The sequence below is a fragment of the Limulus polyphemus genome, unplaced genomic scaffold, assembly GCF_000517525.1.
Source record: "Limulus polyphemus unplaced genomic scaffold, Limulus_polyphemus-2.1.2 Scaffold203, whole genome shotgun sequence".
Lineage (NCBI taxonomy): Eukaryota > Metazoa > Arthropoda > Merostomata > Xiphosura > Limulidae > Limulus > Limulus polyphemus.
In genome coordinates this window covers 458,043-484,877 of record NW_013665813.1, presented here as the reverse complement: position 1 = coordinate 484,877, position 26,835 = coordinate 458,043, and the positions used below count along the sequence as shown (strand labels likewise).

At 33.0% G+C, this 26,835-nt stretch overlaps 1 protein-coding gene across 1 annotated transcript in view; it reads left to right on the top strand.

Annotated features, from left to right (window-relative positions):
• Positions 1-26,835, top strand: part of LOC106478358 (metabotropic glutamate receptor 5-like) — a 55,400-nt gene that overhangs the window by 18,273 nt on the left and 10,292 nt on the right. Inside the window, exons 2-4 of the mRNA XM_022381952.1 lie at positions 1,759-1,936; positions 10,025-10,151; positions 10,463-11,393. Coding sequence (XP_022237660.1) covers positions 1,759-1,936; positions 10,025-10,151; positions 10,463-11,393 — 1,236 coding nt within the window. The remainder of the gene's footprint in view (positions 1-1,758; positions 1,937-10,024; positions 10,152-10,462; positions 11,394-26,835) is intronic.

The window sequence follows — 26,835 nt, the reverse complement described above, 5'->3', positions numbered from 1 at the left end:
TATTATTTTTTCGTTTTATTTATTTCTTATTTATTGATGATTTGTATTGTATTGATGTGTATTGAGATATTGATTCTCTAGTTTGTATTGAAATATTGATTCTCTAGTTTGTATTTTGTTTAAATTTTTCCCATAGTTTTATAAAGGATTTGTTTTGTATTTGGTGAATTGAATTGTGTATCATGACCACCATTTCAAGTGTTGTCTTCATGTATTTTTCTTTAGTAAAGGCTTTGTATTTTGTGTTAAATTTTAGTTGGATTCTACATTGCTGTTAAAAGGTTTTCCCATATTAAGATTTTATTTCTGTGAGTATGTACTTGCATCTGTGCTAAAGGGTATTCCTTTTTTTAAAGAGTTTTAATGTTCATCATACTGTTTCCAGTTTCTTAATTTCATTCCTAAATTCAGTTACTAGGAGATTCTGTACTATTTTGATATAAATATCTTGTTGAACCTCCTGTTATTTAGTAAACATATGCAAATATTTTGAGATTTACTCAGTTTTGCCTTAACATACCACAATATCGCTAGGGGATGACATTTCAGCAATTATTCAAAGATACTACAAGCAGTGTCGATTTCTGTGTCTATCCTCGAAACAGTATTGGATACTACAACATATAACATATCTTTAGGAAATACCCGAGCCTCTGTTGCAATGGGATCCTTCAAGTGATGTATATTTGCTGGGTTGTAATGATAGACCCACATCTTTACAAAGCCATCTAGCCAATAGTTTCTCTACAGCAATGTCAATTGATGTTTGTGGATGCTCTCCACATCTTTACAAAGCCATCTAGACAATAGTTTCTCTACAGCAATGTAAATTGATGTTTGTGGATGCTCTCCACATATTTACAAAGCCATCTAGACAATAGTTTCTCTACAGCAATGTCAATTGATGTTTGTGGATGCTCTCCACATCTTTACAAAGCCATCTAGACAATAGTTTCTCTACAGCAATGTCAATTTATGTTTGTGGATGCTCTCCACATAATTACAAAGCCATCTAGACAATAGTTTCTCTACAGCAATGTCAATTGATGTTTGTGGATGCTCAGACCTTGGACCCATGCCTTTTGCTTTGAACAACAGCTGTGTATGATTTATATCTTCCGTTAGTCCTAAACTGGTATGCCCGGAATGTTGTTCTAGTGTTGTAGTCAGTTTTATGTTACAATTACAGCAACATGATTGTTATTCATACTTTTAGTTTTGTATTTTCCACTGTTATCAACAAAATAACAGTTGCCTATTTCAGTTTGAGCTTATACGCCATGCTCATTTGCGTTTAGATATGTGTGGAGCTCCTTAGTTCCATTTCCAAAAACCATGAATACCACCCCATACTCTATTATGTACGTACGCAAAAATATTTCGCTCAGCATGTCACACACGTCGCCCTAAAGACTGTTCAAAATGCCTGTATATAGGACGACAGTAATCCGACTACAATCATACAGCAAGACTACATTAAGCTAACATTAAATTATGTATTATTGCTACAATGACATAATATGAATACAGTTATGATACAATAAAAGGTATGAGACAATTCTGGTTTTCATGATATGACATATCTACAATATGATAGTGCATATCTACATAGTAAATACATATACATACTGTGTAATTGTCCGCTGACAGACATTTTCTAAATACCAAGTCTTGAATTAAGTTATCTTCGAATAGGTTAAATATAAAATACTGATTGCTAGTTATAATATTATTTATATCCAGTAATTCTGTTTACAGATATGATATTATGAACTACCAGAAAATAGACAACAAGTACGACTACGTTAAGGTCGGTTCCTGGATAAACACAGTGTTGAAAATTGATAAGCCAGTCCAGTGGGGGAGCATTACAAGTGTGGGTAGTGAGCCTCCTGAATCAGTTTGCAGCAAACCGTGTTCAAGAGGTGAAATCAAGGTAATACATTTATTCAATATTAATTGTATCACATTTGACAGCTATACAATTATACATGAATTACTTTAGAATTACTTAATACAGTACTTAATACAGTTTTATATTATATTTATTGATGCGTAAGATTACAATAATTTCTTCGAAAATGTAAAATATAATTCTATGAATTCACTTTATTTTTCGTTATATTATAGAATTTCTAAAAAATATATTTTTTTTATTTAACTAATGGTCAAACAGCTTAATATTTGCTTGCATATCGAATATTTTACGGGTAATATAAGTTCCTCGGTGGGCAGCGGTAAGTCCTCCGACTTACAATGCTAGAATCAGGGGTTTGATTCCCCTGGGTGGACACAGCAGATACCCCAATGTGGCTTTGCTATAAGAATAAAAAAGCGCACACACACGGGTAAAAAACAAAAGACCATCTCAGTGGCCAGGGGTATGTCTGCGGACTTACAATGATACAAATCGGGTTTCGATACCCGTGGTGGGCAAGCCACAGATAGCCCGTTGTGTAGCTTTGTGCTTAATTACAAACAAACATCTCAGATAAAATATATACTACGTGATATCAACTGATTAATTAACAGACTTTATAATTACTGTCCTTTTCTCTTGTAGCTTTAGCAGTCTGTAGTTAAGTAAGCGAAACTTTCAGATGTGAAAAGCTAATATATATACTACGTGATACCAACTGATTAATTAACAGACTTTATAATTACTGTCCTTTTCTCTTGTAGCTTTAGCTGTCTGTAGTTAAGTAAGCGAAACTTTCAGATGTGAAAAGCTAATATATATACTACGTGATACCAACTGATTAATTAACAGACTTTATAATTACTGTCCTTTTCTCTTGTAGCTTTAGCTGTCTGTAGTTAAGTAAGCGAAACTTTCAGATGTGAAAAGCTAATGATTAGGCTGGCCTTTCTTCATTTGAACTGTCACTGTTCTTCCTGGCCATTACCGTGTCCAAAGTACACCAACAACGCGGTGGCTCGTTTTCCTCGAGAAAACACTTTCGTTGAACTAAAAGATAGACTCGCTGAAGCGTACTAATATCCTGACTTTTTTACCAACGAGTGACAGATGACCGTTCATTGTTACCAGTATCACTGTCATTAAGTTGGTTTGTTTTTGGTGAGGAGCGCAGATCTTATGCGTTGTCATTTTCAAGAGTTCTCGAGTAATTTATGTATAGAACGTATTCAACATTTTTTAATACGAAGATCATAAATGAAAACTTTTATATCCGACAGTTACTTTTACTTGAATTTGTTAATTTTAATTTTTACATTTGCTTGAACTGTTAGGTCATCTTTAATTCATTCATTGTTATTCACTTCCTAATACTTATAAACTAATTACTTCTTTGAGTATTTGCGAGAATGTACTTTCAGCATTTTCACGAGCGTAAAAAACGTAAACTGGAGAAGAAAGCTCATTTACAATTTGAAAAAAAAAGAAACACGAAAGGACGCAATTTTCCATCAATTAATAACCTACAAAATCATAAACCAACTATAACCTTAGAAAACTTTGTGGACTTAAACACCCCTTTTCCAAATTAACCTGTTTACTATTATAACTATTCATGTTGCAAAATTATGAAAATGTGGAAAATTATGAACGGTCTCCAATTTCAAATAGTTATTTTTATTTTTAACGATATCTACTTGTAATTTTCTGACGTTCCTATTTTCACATGGAAATATGTGTCACCTAAAATAGCTAACAATAATAATAAGATCTCTTTATTCTCATTCTAATGGAATAAGCAAGGCAGTTAAAGAAACGTTTGTGAATTTATTTTCGTTCATTTGAAAATCAGATTCGTAAACCGCGTGCTATATTTCACTAAACTCTAAAACAAACACGCTTCACTTAATAGTTTCAGAGAGTAAGTTTTACTTATTTTTTATATGTATGATCTCTTGAGGTATTTCTTGACTCACTACAATGATAAATTGAATGATAAGATGGATTTCAAGTTTCGTTTTACTTATCTATTTGTTTCTGATATTACCAGAAACTATTTGATGAATCTACTTTAATGTTATGGAATTAAATGAAACTTTCTGAATTGTGACTGTTTAACAAATTTTGCAAATGTGAATATTAAGGCTACACAAAACAAATATTTTTTTTGTGTGTGAATGACATCTTGTTTGATCGTTTTATTGTAACATTTTATAGCCTTTTGCTTTACCTCTAGCGAGATATATTCTGTTTGAAGACAATATTTTTATATTTTAAAATTGAGATATGAATATTTCTTCTACTACTACTACATTCCTATTTTGTTTACAAACATGGTCGTGGTTGATTTTCATCTTTACAGTTGTACTTGTTATATGGCCAGTAATAAGAATGAGTGGGAAAATTTTATTTAGGTTTCTCACTTTCAATTTGGAACGGAAATTGAGCTATTTTACCTCTTAACTATTATATTTATATAAGAAAACAATACCATAATATAGTAACTGCAAGAAAGCTGAGATAAAACGTAATAATGTGCATTTTTATGTCTTTCTACACAGGAGAGTTTTTTTGTGTGTAAAATCGTTAAGCATAAAGCGTCACAATGGGCTATATGTGCCAACCACTAGTATCGAAACCCGATTTTTAGCGGTGTGTACCCTCAAACTTATCGTTGAGCTACTCAAGGCCGGGCTTATAGAGAGAAAGGGAGGGAGACATATTGCTTTTTTCCCATGTTTCTCCTTTCTAATAATTACAATTGTTCGTCCCACCTTTGCTTTTAGACCAATTATTTTGAAGCGTAGGGAACATGTATCTTGTTTCAATACCTATTTTGAAACGTAAAGGCAAATACATACAAACCGATTTTTCTTTTCTGTTTTTGCTTTAATATCCATTTTTGATGTTATATAGTCAAGCATAAAAGCAAATAATATTTTGGCCTGTATCTCTCATGTATTTCCATTAAATCAGAAGAAACTTGGCACAAAGATACATTGCAACAACCTCCACAGACTAAAGGAGACAGTTAGGATTTGTGACTTTCTTTTACATTTATAGGGATTAAAGTTGAAAAACTTCGCAATGCATGTAACAAGGAGCACTGAACCTAGCGGGTTCAGGTGGTTCAGAGGTAATTCTAAGGGATTATAACGCTAAAAAATCGAGTTTCGATGCCCGTGGCGGGCAGAGCATGGATAGCCCATTGTTTTGCTTTGTGCTTAACAACAGAACAAACAAACTAAACCTAAAGACACTCATGCATTTTAAAACCTTACAATAGATTGTTGCTAATAGTGATTTGATTACCACAGTGCTATAAATTGCTATTACAGTGTCAAAGAATATGTCTGATTTACTCAATCATTACCTGTAATTTTTTTCTCCTTGTGAATAAATCTGTTTATTCAAAATGTATATTATGAGGTCACAATGTAGTATGTTTTAATATATCATTTTTCACTAATATATCAAGTTGGTAATATTTTAAGAGTATATCCCTGTGAACTATATATACACATGTTGTACTTCACGGCCCTCTCTCTCTCTTGGGAATACCATTTTCTCTTGAAATCTGTTGTATCCTGAGAAGATTATCGAATAACCTAGATGGGTAGAAGAGAGCATATTGCATTAGCTTTTAGTCTTAACTGTGGATATTGAAGTAAAATACAACCTATGTATTGATACATACAACGTTTCGGGATATGCCCTGTACTTCAGTAGTGTTATTAAATACAGGTTCAAATCATTTCATTCTGTCGTTTCAAATAACTGGTATAATATCAATCACATCAGTTTTGTAGCCCACCTAACCAGAAAAGATTTTAAATTGAACTTTCAGATTTCCCGCTCTCTTTCAGATCCTATATATTGTAAACTGTGAACCTGACATAACAAAATATATCTCAAAGTCTTATGAAAAACAATTTTTTTTGCTATCGCCACCACACAGTAATGACTTATGGTATTTCCAACTCAGACTGCCTATCAGAGAAATTTATTGCATCCACTTCACTATTTGAAACATAAACTACGCCTACTACTCTGCTCTTTGTGACAAAAGAAGAAATAAAACAAATAAACTCGAAAATCTCAACATTACACTTGTAAATAATTTACAACCAGTTTTAAACTGCTCCTTAAAAAAGGTGAAATGTGTGATCGTCATTTCTCCAATTATGAAATATATTTACAAGCAAGAGGATTAAAATTTCTAGCCAACAGTTCAAATATTAGCGAATTTTGTGCCAAGTAAGAATGTAAGCTATTTTTGAATCCAAGAACGTTTCTATATTATAGTGACGTACTTAAGAAGCTACTTACTACCTCAAACGATATAGAAAAACAACACAAAATGATTAATCACGTTTATCACTAGATTCTTCCTCTAAATTAGAACACCTAATTAGTAAATATATCCTATCTATTGCATGTTTCTTATTTCTTGACAAATTCATCAAGTACCATTCTGACACAAACAAAATAAATTTAAAACACAACTTTATTAAGTAACTAATGTTCCTGAGTTAATATAGTTAACTATCTAATTAAGAGTATTAAATGTAAAACAAACGATTCTGGTGTTTTAGAATGTACTGGTTAATTAGTGGTTACCCCCCACTCAGTTTATATAAATCTAATCAAAAACATCTTAGGTGTGAAAAAACGTTGCGGCTAAAAAAAAAGAAAAAAAAAGGATTGAGTGTGTGTGACTTAAAGGAATGAAATCAAAATTGGCTGACAAACTGATATCCACGCTTATAACACTGATAAGAAATTTACCGCAAATATTCATTAATTAGTTAGCCAGGCCGCGATTTTGGTCCAATTTTGGGCATGATGGTGGGTAAAACAAAATGATTTCATTCGCACAAAAATAACCCCGAGGGATAGAGCATGAAATAAGTTCCAGTTGTTTAGCATTACTTCTAAAGATTATAATGATATTTGTTCATCGCAAATTTATTTAGTTTAACGAACTACAAAAAAGAGAAAACCAATTAGTATATAATGTAGAATGCATCACATCTTATCACAAACATAAAGCATCTCTCTTTACATTTGGCTTATGATACAAGCTTATGTTTCTTAGTTTGAAAAAACAACAACAACAAAACTCGCATGTTGTTCTGTTCTTGGGATTTACGTTAACTCTTTCTGTATCAAATGAATTAATTGGCAGAGAATGAATTAATGCATTGCTTATATTACCTTAAGACTAACAAATATGGAATACATACAGTTCCTTGCCCAATATATCCTCACATGTAGTCATACAGGAAAGGAGCATTAGTCACCATTGTCTTAATACAATACCACCCTTGTCTTAATACAATACCATACCACCCTTGGCTTAATACAATACCATACCACCCTTGGTTTAATACAATACCATACCACCCTTGGCTTAATACAATACCATACCACCCTTGGCTTAATACAATACCATACCACCCTTGGCTTAATACAATACCATACCACCCTTGGCTTAATTAAATGTTGCTATCTTGCGAGTTTTGCTTTCAGCTAGGTTATGTCAGTTTTATGGTACAACTGTCTCCATTTTTATTTCGACAGTTCGGCCAGTTGGTATCGATTGGGAAAATCTATAATTTAACTTTCATTTTAATTCTTTCATACGTTGCCAAAATTGATTTATAGAGTTAAGATCTAGGCTCTGTATTGGCCATTGTTAGATGTTTATAGTGTTAATTTGAAATCAAAAAATTTATGGCATACATGTAACGTTATTCTTCTGAAACAAACCCTTGTCTTGATGATCACAAGCAGAAAAATTACTTTGACTGTTAGAAACTTGTTTATATAAATATGGGATTTCGTATCTAAAATATCAATACTCTACACAGAGCTTATATTTAGTTTTCATTCACCTGTGTCCACCTTAGCTACAGTAAAGTCACTGTACGTTTGTTGCAAAGGTGATTTTCAAACCTTTTTCACGATCCTAACAAAATAACGTTTGTCACTTTTCTCAGAACTTTGGTAATATTGATTTTGTTCTATATATTGTACGATCCAACTAAAGATGCAATTGATTCACCGTAGATCACGTGTGACCAAGCACTCCATATACTGACATTTCACACACTCTTAAATTTACGTCTTAGCTTCATGCTACCACTTGGACACTATTCATTTTCTTAGCGGAAGTTTCTCTGCATTTGTTCAGTGAGTTCCCACGCAGAGCATGCTGGGTGGACTATGTGATATGTTAAATGGTGCCCGGATGTCTTAAAAGTGCTCTGCACAGATATGTATATTTCGATGTTAGATGGGTAATATTTGTCTGAATAATTTTATAAGATTTCTTGAATTAATCACTGTCGTTGTAATTTTGGTATATACTGTTTTCTAAATAATTATTATGTAATCTAATTAGGCTTGTTTGTTTATTCACCATATGCACACAATGGGCTAAACGATCAAGTCAGGTATCTTTAGGGGTTTGGCATTGCTATCACTAATTTTGAGTCGTGGAGCAGAAGAAAGACAATCATGCCGAAGCACCTGCCACCTGAAGAGGCTACATTTAACATAATAGCATAATTTACTGTCACTTTTATAACACATATACAATTGAATGTGAAACGTGTTTCGTAGCATCGTATTTTGAACTCCAGCTCGATACGTTAACCACAAGGCCACGTTCAAGCCATCTTATAAAGAAGACGTTTTTGTTTGTGGATGAACATAGTTTGTTTGCTTTCTGTGTTCCGATTTTAGTGTTTGTTATTCTGTTATCTCATCTGTTGTTTTCTTTCATTATCACTGTATTCATTGCTGAATCTAAGGGAAGATATTAGTGTGATTCTTTATGTTTTCACGCCAGTAGTTTGATCAACTATTTTGATATTATGTGTATGTTAATGATTAGTGTGTTGTCTGTCAGTCAGTCAGTAGACATTAAAATGATGTCACATAAGGGACTCTTAACATTCTACTGTCGTGACGTCATTAAAACGTGCGCATGAAATGAATAACAAGAAGAAATATGCACTCTTTAGGATAAAACACAGCATGACATATTAACTTAGGAAAGCAACAAATAAAGATATTTGTTGCTCTTAATTTTGGTTTTATCTACTTTTGAAACAGAACACTTTCAGGGACCCTGCGGAAGTACATCTAGTATAAATTAGTCTAAGATCTGAATCATCGATAAAAAAAAATATATTTAAGCAAATAGGATTCCGTTTCTCATTAATTAATTTCAAATTATTTGATATTGTTTAATAGTTTCTTATAAGCTTATGTCCGGAATGATCGAAATGTTTTTTTTACATTAAGTTAAACTAGTATTTTCACGACATTCTCGTATCTAAAACTTATTCCTAAGAAAATTTAGAATTAGCATTCTCTAATTTTTATTTATTTTTACTTATAAGGTTAGCAAAATTAAAATTAAGATTTTGAAATTTCATATTTTATTTATTTCTATGACCTGTTTTATGAATAAATTTATACATGGTTAATTGTTTGGATTCCAGTTTAGAGAAGTTTATTTCGAAGCTATTAATTATCTCGAATTGATTACCTACTAATTAACGACAAAAGAAAAAAAATGCAAAGTAATATAAAATGTTTGATATTTTTTATTTCTTCTTACTCTTTCGACTTCAAATAATCTAATTAACTAAGTCAATTAATAAATCTCTATGTAATAAATTAAAAGCTAAGTTCACACACGACTCTACTTTCTTCAGTTTAAGTTTAACATTGCTTTATATCAGACTTCTGAGTAATGAAGTTAAAGGTAATGTTTTCATGTTTTGTTTATTTTCTGTAATGTTTCTTGTATCATTGTTACGCATGTTGACTAAGGAAGAGAGTAAGTACTTCAAACATCTAATAAAGAGCTGAAAGGTATATACAATTAAACATTCCCTACATACATTTAATCGAATAGTATATAAAAGATAAAAGCTTTTTGCAAGATTATATAATTTAAGGGTAGTGTTTTTTTTTGCATAAAGAGCTTCAAGGGAAAGATACTTTTGTAAAGAATGTGCAATAGAAAAAAGCCGAATATGCCGATAGGTTAATGATGGCATTAACAAAGAAAGTCTTCATTTGTTTCAGAATATTGTGTCTGAAATGGTGCAGTGCTGTTGGAAATGCGTCAGATGTAAGGATAACGCATTCGTGATCAACGAAACCACTTGTCAAGAATGCTCTCCGGGTTACTGGCCCAACGAGAATCTAACAGGTATTTCCACAAATATAGGTATACACACACACACAGGAAGCAATAATTTATGAATCACATAAAAAATATATTACCATATCAATTTATATGTATATTTATTTTTTTTCTTTTGCGCATACCATTGTTTATATAAATCAAATACACAAAACTTTCAATCCAAATTTCATCATCAACACAGTTCTATTTTCTGTCTCCTTTTTAGTAGACAATGAAAGAAAGCAAGACTTATTTAATTTTATAGTATCTATAAATTTTCGGTTTGCTCTTCCAGTAAAGTATGTTTTCCTTGAAACGTTTTTACCTTTCTTTAGGTTGTGATGAAATCCCTGTGGAGTATATACACTGGTGGGATACTACAGCTGTTGTGTCTATGTCCATCGCTTGCCTGGGATTCGTTGCAACGTTCGTAGTGATGATTGTATTTATTCGTCACAACAATACTCCTGTTGTCAAGGCATCCACCAGAGAACTCTCTTATATTATAATGGTGGGAATGTTTCTATGTTACGCTACAACAATAGTACTACTTGCCCGACCTACAAAGACGTCCTGTTTTCTCTCGCGTGTATTGCCTGGGTTGAGTTTTTCTATGATCTACACAGCTCTAGTCACAAAAACAAATCGCATCGCTCGCATTCTTGCAGGAAGTAAAAAGAAAATAATCACGAAAAAACCGAGATTCATGAGTGCTACAGCTCAAGTTATCATCACTTTAATACTCATTTCTATTGAAGGAACAATCATTGCTACCATGCTTTTCTTGGAACCTGCAAACTCGAAATTAATTTATCCAGCAATTGACAGAGTTCAGCTAACCTGCAATACTACAACTCTAGGAATAATTGCGCCGCTAGGATTTGATTTTTTCCTGATTGCAATGTGTACAGTTTATGCCGTAAAAACTAGAAATGTGCCAGAGAACTTCAATGAGGCCAAGTTTATCGGTTTTACAATGTACACAACGTTGGTGATCTGGTTGGCGTTCGTACCTATTTATTTTGGTAGCAGCTCAAAGGTCATTACAATGTGTTTGTGTATCAGTTTTAGTGCAATCGTTGCCCTTGTTCTTCTTTACGTTCCTAAAGTGTACATAATTATCTTCCGGCCGGAAAGGAACAATAGAAGCGCTTTCACAACAACAAAGGATGTCCGCTGTCATATTGGATACCTTACTTCAGGTACTACAGGAGTATCAAGAAACTCTTCCCAGACCACTTCAGACTTTAGTCTCGAGTCTCCAAGGTAACATACATTTATACAAACTAAACAGCTTTATCCACTAGTATGTGCAATCCAGTTGAATTGATATATATATATATCTGTATATTATAATTAAATAGCATACACCTAAGTTATACAGACAATACAGATGTATTAAGAAGAAGAAAAACGACAGAGGAAAGATAACATCTTTCTCTATAATATGCTTGTTCTGCATATATGCTTTCCTGTTTACCTATTTCTTTGAAATACATAATATAACACACATATATATACATAAACATACACACACATATGCTATGTATGTTCAAAAGGCTGGTAGGCGTGGCCAATGTTTAGCGTGCCTGGACTGTGAATCCGAGGATTTCTGTTCAAATATAGAGATGGCCAGCGTGAATAGCCTTCATGCAGTTTTGCGCAAATTCCAGCAGAACAAACGAATAATGAATTTGAAATTTCTTTTTAGCCTATATTGTATTAATGCACACGCATGTATTTTATCTCCGTATAAATATATGAGTAAAATAAATATACATGAATATTAACATATACATATATATATACATACATATAGTGTAATATCTACTATAAGAAGGCTAAGATTAACATTTCCAAACTTCTAGTAATTTTGGTATTCAAACAAATAGACGTTTACAAATATATATATTTGTTTTTGTTATTTGAGTATCAGAAATATTTTTTTCATTTGTATATGTTTAAAAATCTTGTTTCTATTCTTCGATTTACTTTTGTTTAGGGATTGATACTGACAAACATAACTATTAGTGATCTTAGAGTTAGATGTTAATGCCCTGAAATAAGCTTATAGCTGACTTTACGTATTTATTTGTCAAAATGATATTATATGTGCAATAAAACTGAGATTTAAGACACCGTGACTATTCAGACGCATAGGTATTCAATAATATTTTGCAATATTAATTAATGCTATTTATTTATCTATACGCAATTGTTTGTTTGTAGTTGCTCTCCCAGTGGCACAGCGGTATGTCTGCGGACTTACAACGCTAGAATCCTAGTTCTTTGGAAAGTAAGGCTGAACTCTTGTAAATAAGTTTGAAAAGAGAGAAGTGAGTTTGTCAATCACATAAAGCCCCTCCCAGTTGCACAGTGGTATGTCTGCGCTAGAAACCGGGTTTCGATGCCCGTCGAGGGCAGAGCACAAATACCCCATCGGGTAGCTTTGTGCTTAACTACAAACAATGTTTGTTTGTTTGTTTGTTTTTTTAATCAAGCACAAAGCTACACAATGCGCTATCTGTGCTCTATCTGCTATCTTTTCCATATTTAATCTGAAACACGAACTACCATATTCATTTATTGATATATTTTTGTATCACGATGAAATAATATATAGTTTAAAACCAATAAAATAAGATTTTACTTTATATTGTAAAAACAAAAAGTGAGTATAATAATGTTTGTATCCAGCGTTATATTGTATTATTTTCTAAAATACACATAGACTTAAGTGCTAGAAAATGATAAACCTCGTGTAGCTTTGCGCGAAATTCAAAACAAACAAACTATTCGCACCATTAAGTATGAAAACAGACGATGATTCAACACTATCAATTTCCTTTACAATCTTAAACACCTCAATCAGATCCCTTTTAACTCTTCTTGTTACAAGAGAAAACTATTTTAGAGATTTCAACCTCTTCTCGCATGACAACCTCTCCACCTCAGGCACAATTCAATGTCTTTCTTAAGGTAAGGAGCCCAAGACTGAGCACACTATTCCAAACGTGGCCTAACCAGTGACCTATACAATAAAGTTATAACCTCTTTAGATTTATATTCAATATTTCTATAAATACAGTCGAAAATTCTATTTGCTCCACTACTAGCAACAACACACCGCTTGGATGGCTACAGAAATTATACTTATAATTCAAATTATGATAGCCCACTTACATTATCTTACATTTATCATAATTAAAACACATCTGCCATTTATTCTCCCAACTCACTAAATGATCTAAATCATTTTGTAAATCAGCATCAGCATCCTCTTCACAGCCAGCCATACCAAAACCTTAATAACATTAGCAAATTCAAGTATTTTCTTGACCATTCCTTCATCTATGTCATTGATGTAAGTCAGAAAGAGGAGAGGTCTTAAGACTGAACCATGTGGTACTACACTTGTGACATCAATCGAATTTGACTGAACTCCATCTATAACAACCCTCTTCTTTCTTCCATCCAGCCACTCTTCTATACAATTAGCTAACTTATCTCCCATACCTACAGAGAGAATGTTTGTTACAAACCTTTTATGTGGTACCTTGTCAAGTGCTTTCTGAAAATCCAGATTCACCAAATCTTACCCTCATCTACTGTATAAGCAGTAACATTTTCAAGGAATGTCAAAAGATTTGTAAGGCAATATTTTTCCCTTAGTGAAACCATGTGGACTAAAATTATAAACTTTGTTAAATGACTTTGCAAAGCATCTTTTAACAGACTTTCCAAAACCTTTCCCAAAACTGATGTAAGACTACTAATGGGTCTATAATTATGGGACAATTTTTATCACCTCCATTGAAAAGAGGAGTGAAATTAGCCAACTTCCAATCCTCTGGTACCTTCCCACTATTTAAGGATTGACAAAAATATAGCAAGTGGGTCACATATCCAATCCTTACCATTTTTCAAAATCCTTGGGGGAATATTATCTGGTCCAGGAGCCTTATCGTTTTTTAAACTTCCCAATGTTTTCTTAAGAAGCTCAGAATTAATGTGATCATCTTGTTCGATATTGTTTCTATCTATCAATTGTCCAAGAACAGGAATATTGTTTAAATCTTCATTAGTAAAATTAATCTCATTACCTTGAGATATGGGCCTTTCTTTATCATCCCTCAAAGGTCTTACTCAATCCTAACATTTTGTTGATCCTTAATGTATTCAAAGAAATCCTTACAATTAACTTTTACATTTTCAACTAACCTTTTTTCGTACACCCTTTTTGATGTCCTAATTTCCTGTTTCACCAACTTTCTTGATCTTCTGTAATCTGTTAAATCTCCCGTCATACCAGTCAATTTAAATTTCTTAATTTTGTGATGCTTTTTTCAAATTTTATCCCTTATACCTTTTGTGAGCCAACCTGGGTTTTACTTGCAACCACTCTTTTGTTTCTATAAGAAATATAGTTATTTTAAGACTTAAAAATTGTATATATTTGACCAGTGTCACCAACTAACTCATCTGCCCAATTCACAAAATATAAATGTCACATCCTTTCAAAATTTACTTTTCTGAACTTTGTTACCAAAATATCATTATTCCTGATCTCCATATGCAGCAAAACATCGAACTTAATAGAGCAATGATCACTTGCACTCAGATGTTCCCCAATTTCTACCCTTTCAACCATATCTATATTAGAAGTTAAGAATAAATCTAAAATAGCATTATTTCTATTAAGTTCCTTGACTAATTACTGAAAAACCCAGCTTGACCAGTTACCAAAAATTTTTCTCCCTCATGGTTTGACTCTAACATTTCCCAGTCTATAAGCACGAGATTAAAACCAACCATAATTATGACCTCATTAACAGTTGCAATTTTGATCACTCTGTAAAGTTTCTCATTAGTTTTATCAGTATCGTCTGGTGGCTTGTAACAAATTCTCACTAAAATCCTTTTCCTTATATATCAGCTAATGGAATCCTAAATGGATTCGACCTCCTTGCTATTATCTTTGGTATCTTGAACTTTAACAGGATGTAAGTTACATTTTACATATAAAGCCACTCCTCTCCCTCTCTTTAGTACTATATACCTATTAAATAACCTATAACCCTGTATTTCAAAGAAATTCTTGTCTTCAAAATAATCTACATTTAAACATGTTTCAGTTATTTCCATTATATCAAAATCTCCAATTCCTACCAGCACTCTAAATTCAACTATTTTATTCCTTATACCTCTAGCATAAAATAGTAGCAATTAACCCTCCCTTGGAACTACTTCTATATTCATTCCCTATGTTAAACTTTGCTCTATATCTTTTTTTTAGCATTTAATATATCCTTGCCGTCACCACTGTCTATTCCGAGTTTAAATCTTCCCTCACAGCTGAGTTTAATAGCCCTTGGAATAAGCCAGCTTCTACGATATTTAAATGTAAACCATCTTTTCCAAAATGCTACCTTCTCCCATTAAACTGATCTCACAAGTCCAATCAGCCATTCTGCTCATTCTTACATATTAACCTAAGCCTAGCATTCAGCTCTAGTGACCTATATATATATATATTTTCATTCACACAATTGATTCTCGGCAGTATCCCTGACATAATTAACTTATGTCCTTTTCTTTAAATGCTTTTATCAACTTATCAATTAGCTCCCCTGACCTTCCTTTTCCTATATCATTAATCCTTACGTTCACAACAAAAACTGCATCATTGCTAGCCCTCTTCAATGCACCTTCAACCGTTTAATGGAACATTTCTCCTGATAAAAGAGTCAGAGTTATAAAACACTTGACGCAAATTTTATAAAAAAACAATAGTTGAGAAATGACTATATTTAATTACACTTTTCTAATATTTACTCTTCTAGTAGAACACAAACATTTCAATAAGATATCTTTATGTAGTTCAGTTAGTAATGTTTTAAGATAAGTGTACATGCTTGCATTAAAACTCGTGTGTGAAAGAACATTGAATAGAAGAAAGTAAACGTTGTGTTGACATATTCAAATTAGATAGAACCCGAATAAGTATTTTGTTTGTTTGCTTTTCTTCCTCGATCATCTGCGCATTATTAAATAATGTCTCGGTGTGTGACACGTCTTTTCCGACAATTCTCTTTTTGTGGTTGATTAGTTTCTTTAGCAAGTAACTTTTCGTTGATCTCATGGTAGTTGCACACAGACGCGCCTGACATGTCTTGTGGATGTGACTTTTTTACGAAGTGTAGAAAAGTTCTCATAACTATGTCTTAAATCAAAGATAGTCCTAAAAATCTACATCTTTGTCAAGTGATTCTAGTGGAAGATCAGAATCTCTCTAAAAACAATATTCAAATAAGGTCTTTTGTAAAATGTAATGTGATTTTAAAGTTACTGTTCTCTTAACCTCCCAAAAGAAATTTCACTCGTGAGACACATTTTTTATTTCCCATCATATGAAACCTGTAAAATTTTAAAACACTCTGAGGACACATTCAATGCCTTTTCAGCGGTACCCGATCATCAGATTTCCTGTTTTTATGTCTCGTTTCTTTCTGAAAAGTTCCCCCTTGGTTCGGCAGTAAATTCATAGAATTACGTCGCTAAAACCCGGGTTTCGATTCCCCGCGGTTTACAGAGTGCAGATAATCTATTGTGTAGGTCTGCGCTAAAAATCAACAAAAAAAAACACAACTTTTCGAAAAAACATGGTCAGTGTGACTGTTGGCGTAAAATATTTTAATGCACATTTGGGTTCTTTTGTGACAACTAGCTGTGTTGTGATAACAAATATTATATTTAATTTAAACACGACGAAGTTTCTTCAGCCATTACGTTATGTAAAATTTCAAAGTTATTAAAAGAAAAATTATAAATGACATGGACAGAAATTTTAAATGAGAGATAAAATGAATGTATGTTTGAAACAACACCATATAATGTTTCAATAACTTAACTTTTCTCTTAGGCCTGGAGATAAGAAGATTTAACCTACCGACTCCGGCCAAAAGGTTGTCTACATTTTTCTTATGTAAAATTGTGTACCGAATTCAAATCTGCAAATCTTAAGTGCACCCGATGGGTGAAAAGGTTTCAAATTTGACTTTGAAATAGGGTACCGTCATATCCAAGCCAAAAATGTCTGAAAAATACCCATTTCTCTTCTAACACCAAAAACTCAAAGAAAGTCTGTAGAAATAATTCAAATGATACTTTATCTTAAAGGCACAATGAATAGCTTCTAAAAAATTAATGTGCAATAAAATCAGTTGAGTATTATAGAAGTGGGGGAGGGTTAAATCTAATTTTTATGTCTCGCTTTCCATAAAACTTTGTTTTATGCTAGGTGTATAAATTGAATATTCACTGTAAAGCCCTATTACTTGCCTTTAAAATGAAATATTATTTATAGCTCCATGTGAAATATCTTTCATTTTATGGAAAATATACCAAGCCTACCCCCGAGGTTCTTTCTTAGTATAGCCTTCTTTTATGGTCTTCCTCTAAACAGTCATTCGTATACTGATTTCAAAAGATTACCATTTACAATTATTTCATTATGTTTACTAATGATTTACTCAATTAATTGAAACAATCGTTCAATATCTTTATTACATTCTAATTTATTCAATGAAGCAGCATGATTAAAGCAAAGAATGGAATAGTGCAAATTTCACTTATCAGTGCTTATGCCATATCTTAGCTCCCCAGTGGCACAGCGGTATTTCTGCAGACAGACAACGCTTGAAACCGGGTTTCGATACCCGTGGTTGGCAGAGCACAGATAGCTCAAACAAGCCATAGCTTACATTAATAAAAAAATCACGAACTATCCTATTTGACTTCGCATCTTTAAAAAAACAAACAAATTAAATACATTGGTACAATCAAATATTTATTCGCTCCCAGTTTACTCTTTGTCTTCATCTGAAAATACAGACTCATCACTCTCAGAATCACAAACCTGGTCCTCACTGTAATCATTGTCTGCCTCTGTAACATGTGGAATGTCTTCTAAATTCTTCAGTCATCTGTGAGCTACTGAAACACCTAATCTTCTACATGCCATATTCTTCATACCACCCGGACCTCTGTGGGTCCCACTCATTCGAATTTTGTGTATTTGCATTCTTCCACATAGCTGCTACAAAATGTGTTCGCTTGATCTTCTCAAGAAGCGTACTATGATAAGGAACAAGCATACTGGCATCAGTTCCTTTTATCCTCTTCAAAACGCTTTTTCTGATCTTTTGGTGCAGTATTCCATCAACATACGGAGAATTAGCCAAGTCGGTGTTAACAATATTGACTGGGTTGCCTCCTGATGTCCACTTTGTGTGTGATGAGTACAAATAATCCTCAATAAAGGATGTTGAAAGAGAAAAGAGGGATGAAAGTAAAGATGGCGGTCCAGCCCAAAAGGTTTATAACTTTCATGATTCCCTTTCTTCCACAAAGTTCAAAACTCCATTGTTGAATTTTCTGATTGAGGATTAGAAGAAAACCTGTTACAGCAAAATACTTGGGTCTTGCAAACTGTTTGTAGGTTTGTTAGGTAGAGGTTGGAAGTTTGAGGCGAAGAATGGCAAAGTGGACAAAATACACGTTTATGAGTTAGATTACACACATGAAGAAGCAGACACACGATTATCTGGCATAGTTCATTTGTTGTTAGAAAATCACCCGTTAAAGGAAACACTTGTGTACAGGCTACAGACACAGATGTGATGGTTATTCTTTTGCATCATGTACCAGATATGGCAGTCTATGTGAGGGTGGATACAGGAAGCAGTAAAAACAACAGCCGCTGTTACGTAAACATTACCAGACTTACTTTAGACTTTGTTGCAGAAATCTGCAATGCATTACCTGCTATGTAATCACTGGATGTGATTACATAGCAGCTTTTTTTACGCATAGGTAAAAATCCAGCCTTACACACTATTGAAAAACTCTGGTAGTTATATAAGCATTTAGTACGTCACGAGAGAAGGAAAATGTGTCATATAAATTACTAGAGGGTACTTGTATGTGAAATGTACGACCAGAAAAAGCTCACGTCTGTTGATATGGCAAGGGAATCAATATATATATATATAACAAAAACTTTCCACCAAAGGATCATTTCATTGAATAAGTCATTAATCAACATAATAAAATAATTGTAATTGTAATCTTTTGAAATCAGTAAACAAATAAATTTTTGGAGGAAGACCATAAAACAAGGCTATACTAAAAACAACCACTGCTACCTGGGGGTAGGTTTGAAATTGTTTTCCATACAATGAAATATATTTCACATAGAGCTTCAACTAATATTTCATTTTAAAGCCAAAAGATAGGGCTTTACATTGACTATTCAGATAATACACCAGGCAAAAAAAATTTGGAGAAAACTATTATGAATGATTTTGTGAAATTTTATTGCAATTTGATTTTTTTATAAGCTATTTATTGTGCCTTTAAGAAAAAAAAGTATCATTTATATTATATATACAGACTTTCTTTGAGTTTTTGGTGTTAGAAGAGAAATTTCAGACGAGTTTGGCTTGGATATGACGGTACTCTACTTCAAAGTCAAATTTGAAGCCATTTCACCTATCGGATGTACTTAAGACTTGCAGATTTGAATTTGGCAGACCGTTGTACATAAGAAAAATGTAGTCAACCTTTTGGTCGGAGTCGGTAGGTTAAACCTCCATATATCAGGATCTATTTGCTTCTAAGAAGGAGAAATTTGATCGTTTCTAAAGAGTTCATGCGTTACTTTTCATTTTGTCTTGGTACTGTTTAACTTCAAAATGAGGTTTTGCAGCCAAAATGATACTGTTTTCTTTACATAATCAAGATGAAATTTATATATATATATATATATATATATATATTATTTAAGAAGAATAAAGTATAGTTAAACACATAACTTAGTTTGCAAGATGTATGAAGTTATATGTAACATAAAACTTTTTATGACTAAGATGAAAGCGTATATACAATAAATTACAGTTAGCTTGAATAACTGTAACTTGTATAACCGTTAAAACTCGAGTAGAATAATGACGATAAACTTTGAGGGAGATACGGTACAAGCTGTTTGTTTATGAAGTCTGAAACAATCTAAATTTGTATAGATCTAGAATCATAATATTTCAGAATATTTTAACTGATAAGTTTTCCTTTAGAAACATTTTGATTATAAAACATTCGAACATTATTCAGGATATTTTGTAAATTTCCAGTTACTAAGACTAGAGGAAACCAAAACTTACTGCAAGTAGTTATTTATTGAATTCGTGATGATATTTTACTCAAAGTAAGTGACAGAGAATCAATCATCAAAATCCTCATGTTAAGGCTATTCACAATCTACCTTATGCAAGCACCCCTTACTTTGCCGTGCATCTTATGTGACGTCACACGATACCTGTTGACTAGATAAAGCTTTATAAAATGGTTTTAGGTGATTTGTTAGCTTAATGTAAGATTGTGTTTATATTATGGAATTAATTCAATTAAGATCGGGAAGTTCTTTTTGTGGAATAATATTCCCTTTTTTATTTCAAGACAAACAAATAAAATATTCAAAAATTAGTCAGAAATTCTTCACACAGTGAAGAAGTTCTTTTTTTTTTAGTCAATAATAATCCACCTTTTTTGAGATAAACTAAAATAAAAAAAATCATTGAAAAAATTGAATCGAAGATGTTACTCAAAATGTCCTTATATAAAATGATTTACTATGCATCTAACTTTATCATAGAAAGAAAGAAACGCTCTGATACTTAAATGCTAAACTAACGATAAGAGGACTATGACAGCAGTATTTTTAATCTTTTCAAGCCCTATTTAGCTATTAAGTCAAAGTTAATACCTTGCAAGTGTAACTACAATTAACTAAACAATGCATGAAAGAAAAAGGAAAATTTCCATGCACTTTGTTGTTTTTATCGATCTACTAGTGCTAATTAACAAACTTTAATATATTACAAGTTGCTTTTAGTGATGTCCAACTTAGCACGGATCTTCTTTCGTGTTTTATTGCTTATCTGCTTCAAAGCTACAAAGACTAACACGGATCTTTTTTTTTTATGCTTTAGTAATTTGAAACTTTATGAACAGAGCTTTACGACTTCGATTAGAACAATCACTGATTTTCCCAAACAAGAACTATAAAAACTATTTAATTCTATACTAAATATAGTCCTAATAAGAATATACTACCCAAATTTGAATGACATCTAACAACTGAATAAGACAAGCGCAAAAAGGTTAGTACTATGTGATATGAAAAAATAAGGAGAAATATATAAAGTTAATCATTAGTATATAATCTACAAAAGGTATTTGAAAGTTTTAATGGTTGTTATAAATTATGGCTCCCCAGTGGCACAGCGGAGTGTCTGCAGACTTACAACGCTAGAAACCAGGTTTTGATACCCGTTGTGGGCAGAGCAGAAATAGCCCTTGTGTAGCTTTGTGGTTAACTACAAACAAACAAACTTATAAATAATGTTTTGTACACACACACTCACACACACATAAATTAAATGCTCCTCAACCTATAGTTTCGCCGTTTATTGAGTAGTATATACCTTGACGACACAAAAGATACAATTTGGTTCTAGAAAGCTAAGTTTTAATCCCAGGAGTTTAACTTTATTAAACCGCAGTGTTTATAAGATTATTCTGTATTTTGTATATAATTGTCTTTGTATACATTCGTGATACGGTTTACAAATCACAGCATTTGATCGAACTCTGCATATGGTTTAGCATTGACAACTGACAACTGCATCAGGCATGCCTAGTTTAACTTTATTAAACCGCAGTGTTTATAAGGTTATTCTGTATTTTGTATATAATTGTCTTTGTATACATTCGTGATACGGTTTACAAATCACAGCATTTGATCGAACTCTGCGGGATTGTCCATATGGTTTAGCATTGACAACTGACAACTGCATCAGGCATGTCTAGTTTTTAATTAAAACATATTGTATTTTTTATTCGTAATTATACATTATATTTACGAAGAAACACTCACATAATTTAGTCCTCCGGTTGGACAGTGGTAAGCCTACTGCTTAAATCGATAAAATCTGCGGTTCGATTCTCCTGGGTGGACACATCAGATAGCCCAATGTAACTTTGGTTTAAAACAGACACATAATTGAATTTTTGTGTGAATAACGATATAAAATTTTAAATCCAAAATAGTTCTCTGCAGTAAAAACAAAGCATTTTCTGGTGTGATCATGAAATGATAATTAAATAATAAAAGTGCGTATTCATTATAAGTACATATCAAAAAGCTAAATCTTAGACTAAAGTAGCTTTCCAGTTTATATTTCAATAACTAACTGGGTTTGTATCTTATTCTTAAGCCGTATTTTCGTTTCCTCAAACACTATACTTATGACAGATTATCTGTTTTGTTACATTTTTCCTAACGAATACAAAATAAGCTCAAATTATGTTAGTGACTTCACGTTTAATGATGCATTAGTATCTACCTACTTGGTATTTAGTATTTTCAACCTGAACAGCAACTTAAGTAACACATTGGCTAAACGGTCAAGTCATAGACTCACAAGGTTTAGGCATAATCATTCCTATATTTAGAACTACTAACTAGAAGAAAGACAACATGGTAGTAGGACTAACCGCCTGAGCTATTGTCCTTAACTGCCACAGAATGAAAGTGTGGAGCGATTATCAGCGATATATTGCAACTCGAACCTTGGTCCTAACCACTAAGCAAAGCCTGGCTCTCTACCTTTCTATGTATATTATACTTTATAATACTCTTTTTCAAATTATAGATAAGTTATGTATGTTTCAAGCCGATAAATAGAATATGAGCTGTTTAAATATTGACCGTTTCGTAGTTCAAATGGGATTTATTGATTAGCTAACACTAAACCAATTTGGGTGTACACTTTGAATATTTTTTTTGTCAACGAATAATTTTCTCCTTATTAATGGCGATTTCATAGTCAACTTTCTAGGCATTAGCATAAAAAACAACATTAAGTCTTTTGTATGAATGTAAGATTTTTCATATTCCTTGAAATAAATTGAAGTTTCTTTGTAAAGACGCATCTTCTAGTAAACTACACAAATTCTGATTAAAAACTATTGTTTTTGTTGTTGTTATAGTTGCGTGCAAGATTATATTAGGTTTCATTCTTTGTCTAACTTTTAGTGACATTCAAACGACAAAGCCCTTGTTTGTATCTACGTCACGTCTTCGATTTCTTCATCATTACGTGTTGCGAATATTGGAATCAATTCTGGAACAAGTATCAAAGTCGGTCGTCTTTCAAGTCTTGTGCTTTTAAATGTGTAATGAACTAGATGTCTAGAAGCATATGACATTATTCTCTTTTTGTGTCTTGTAATTATAGCTATTTAGCAATTCGTGAATACAAATCTGTGTATCATACACAAACCAGTGTAATAAGTGGACATCTTTTCTGTACGTAAACTATGCGCTAGCCGTCCCTAATTTTGTAGTGTAAGACTAGAGGGAAGGCAGCTAGTCATCACCACCCACCGCCAACTCTTGGGCTACTCTTTTACCAACGAATAGTCGGATTGACCGTCACGTTATAACGCCCCCACGGCTGAAAAGGCGAGCATGTTTGGTGTGACGGGGATTCGAACCCGCGACTCGCAGATTGAGAGTCGAGCGCCCTAACGATCTGGCCTTAGAAAAAGTATATTGTATATCAAATGTAATTAAGTATTACTTAATCAGCTATTTTAAAATCACAAATCTCAACTTAGAATGATAACATAAAATTATATTTCACCATGTGACCATCAATTAACATGGTAGACGTTAAGTATGACGACAAACTGAGGAAACAAAATTTCAAGTAAGTTTTCGATAATCAACCAATAACAGACTGACGCCACTAGAGTAATTTTGTATTTTTGTGTTAATCAAGAATCAACACTGGGCCTTCATCATGATCCACAGTAGTGGTTCATAATAAGGATCGCCCATTTGTCCTTATTTATTGTTATTTGATATTGTTTCGCCAGCTTACAGCAAAAATGACCGAATATTGTAATAAAACCTGGACATATTACTAAACGCAACATTGCACATTGTGTAGGGTTGTTTTTAAGTTTATATGACTACCTGGCAAATAACAATGGCTGTATAACCGTTGACATCCAATCGTTTTAATGTAGTTTGTGGTTTATATGGAGCTTCATAATCTACTGAATGCTTACGTATATATCAGAGTGCAGACCGCGGATGTCATTTAATGTTTATATAACACATGTACCATAGCGATTATTAACTTATTGTTGCAACTGTATTGATGTCGTATATCATTTGTTCCTGCCCTTTCCGACACGACGCTGCTGACAGGATTAGCTTTCTTTACTACTGCATGATCGATTTTGGCCATGTTACACAAACGTCTATAACGTTATACAAACGTCTAGGCTGTCTTCCACAACAGAAATCTTAAAGACGTAGTTTAAAAGATAGCGCCAAGCTCAGTTTCGAGCATCGGATCGGCAATCATGGTGATGGCTGATGGTAAGTGTCGAATTATAGCCAACACGAATCTTATAGATACTGTAGATAGAGTTCCCATCCTTGAAGCTGATTATAAGGAGTGGCAAGAATCGTGCAAGCAGGAGATGGCAATTCTAGACGAAAATAAGGCAGAAAGTTTGTAGCTACATATTTTATTTAGAAAATACTTAGTTTTAGATCAAATATGCAGCAGCGAGGGCCCACCAGAGTTTAGGACCGTTAGAGTAAATAACGGTCATAGAAGTGTCACCATCCAAACTCCATCAGAAATGGAGGGGGGAAGGTATATTAAAATAATCAATTCATAATTACTAACATGTTGTCGACCTTGTATAGTGTTCAGAATGTCTCTCTAAAAGGAAATTTGGCCAGCTGCAGCAAAACCATGACCAGCCTTACTATGGTCAATGGAGAGGAAGGGAGAAGTATAACAACTATAAGAAATATTAAAAAAAAAAGTTTGATTGTATACATATGTTATTATGGCACATTGTGTTATATTTGCATTGAATATATATATATACATGCATCTTTATAACTTGAAAATTTCATATGGCTACTTATATATAAGGCTTTACAGCTTAAAACACCATAAATCCTGCATATATATGTACAGTTATAAATCCTAGCCAACATGTATTATATATGCATACATGTATAAAACTCATGCGGCTACAAAATCCAGCCCATTTACTATTCCAGTGTAGTTCAGTAATCCCTCCAATCTAGTATTTACAGACTCCCCATATAGATACAAGATATAAATATGGTAGCTATATATATATTTTACAAGCATACGTATAACATGTGGTATGTTGATCACCATGCATCACAGTGATCATACATGCAATAGCACTATCAATGATAACATTCTGGCAATAATATCAGGAGCAATAGCCATCCAATATGCATGACGCTAATCCAAAAGTTGTCATTGTTTCCCGAGAGAGAATCATACTCCAACTACGTATTTCATTAAACTAAACTGTTTCAAATAGGATAGTATTGCTATTATACAGATTTATGTCTATTGTGGACGTAGAAAAAATTAGATAAAAAAGATTCTTAAAAATCGTTAATTTAAAAAGGGGAAATACGGATCTTCAAAAAATAGGTAGCTTAAAGTGAAAATACAATCGCCCCCCCCCCAAAAAAAAGAGAGTAAACAACCAAGCTTAAGGTTTGAGACATAGTGTTGACATTATTTTCACAAGCTACAAATCCTTATTTTGACTCCTATGTCGAAAATCAATACACATTGTTAAAGCCTTTTCCAGCGGGAATTCAATTTTATTTATCGAATAATTTAAAATCTTTAAATATGAATTCACTAACAATATATATATTTTTTTAATGTTAGAATGACTTAGCATCTCTAAGCTTCGTATTTTATCCAACACACATTTAGCAATATTTATATAACGATCTTAGTTTTAATTTTTCTTCTATTCCATGCGCCCCTAGTGGCTCAGCGGTAAGTCTGAGGGATTATCGCGTTAAAATTGGTTTTGGATACCCGCTGCGAGAATTTAGACTATTGCTTAGTTTTAGGCTTAGGAAAAATTTATTCTGTGCGTGAAATCCTAACGAGGACCAAGAAACAAAACTATTATCACGAATACCGTTAAACTTAGATGAGAAAGGAATCAGTTCTGACATGATACAAAACATATAATTCTGTAAGTGAAACAAATATTAATTGATTTCTAACAAACGTCTCAAACGCTAAGAAACAATAATATACCTTTAATTTGAAAAGGATGACAAGATAATGTGAAACTATAGACTAAATGTCGCTTAACACTTACTTAGTTGGTTATATTTCGATATTTGTTGGATAAGCTGGGCATGGCCTGGTGGATAGGGCACTCCACTCGCAATCTGACAGCCAACCACGGCAGACGATTGCGGATTCGCTACAAGTGTTTTAAATTAGAAGACACCTATAAAGCAGATGATTGGACGAGGCAGACCATCATTCACAACACAAGCAGACGATAGCTATATATCGATTCTGTCTCATCCCAGCCATAGAGTATCTACCACGAGATAGAATCAGATGTTATTAACGACAAAAAGCCTGGCATAGCTTAGTAATCCACTTGCAATCTGCGGGTCGCTGGTTCGAATCCTCGTTACACCGAACATGCTCGCCCTTTAAGCCATAGAGGCATTATAATGTAACGGTCAATCCCA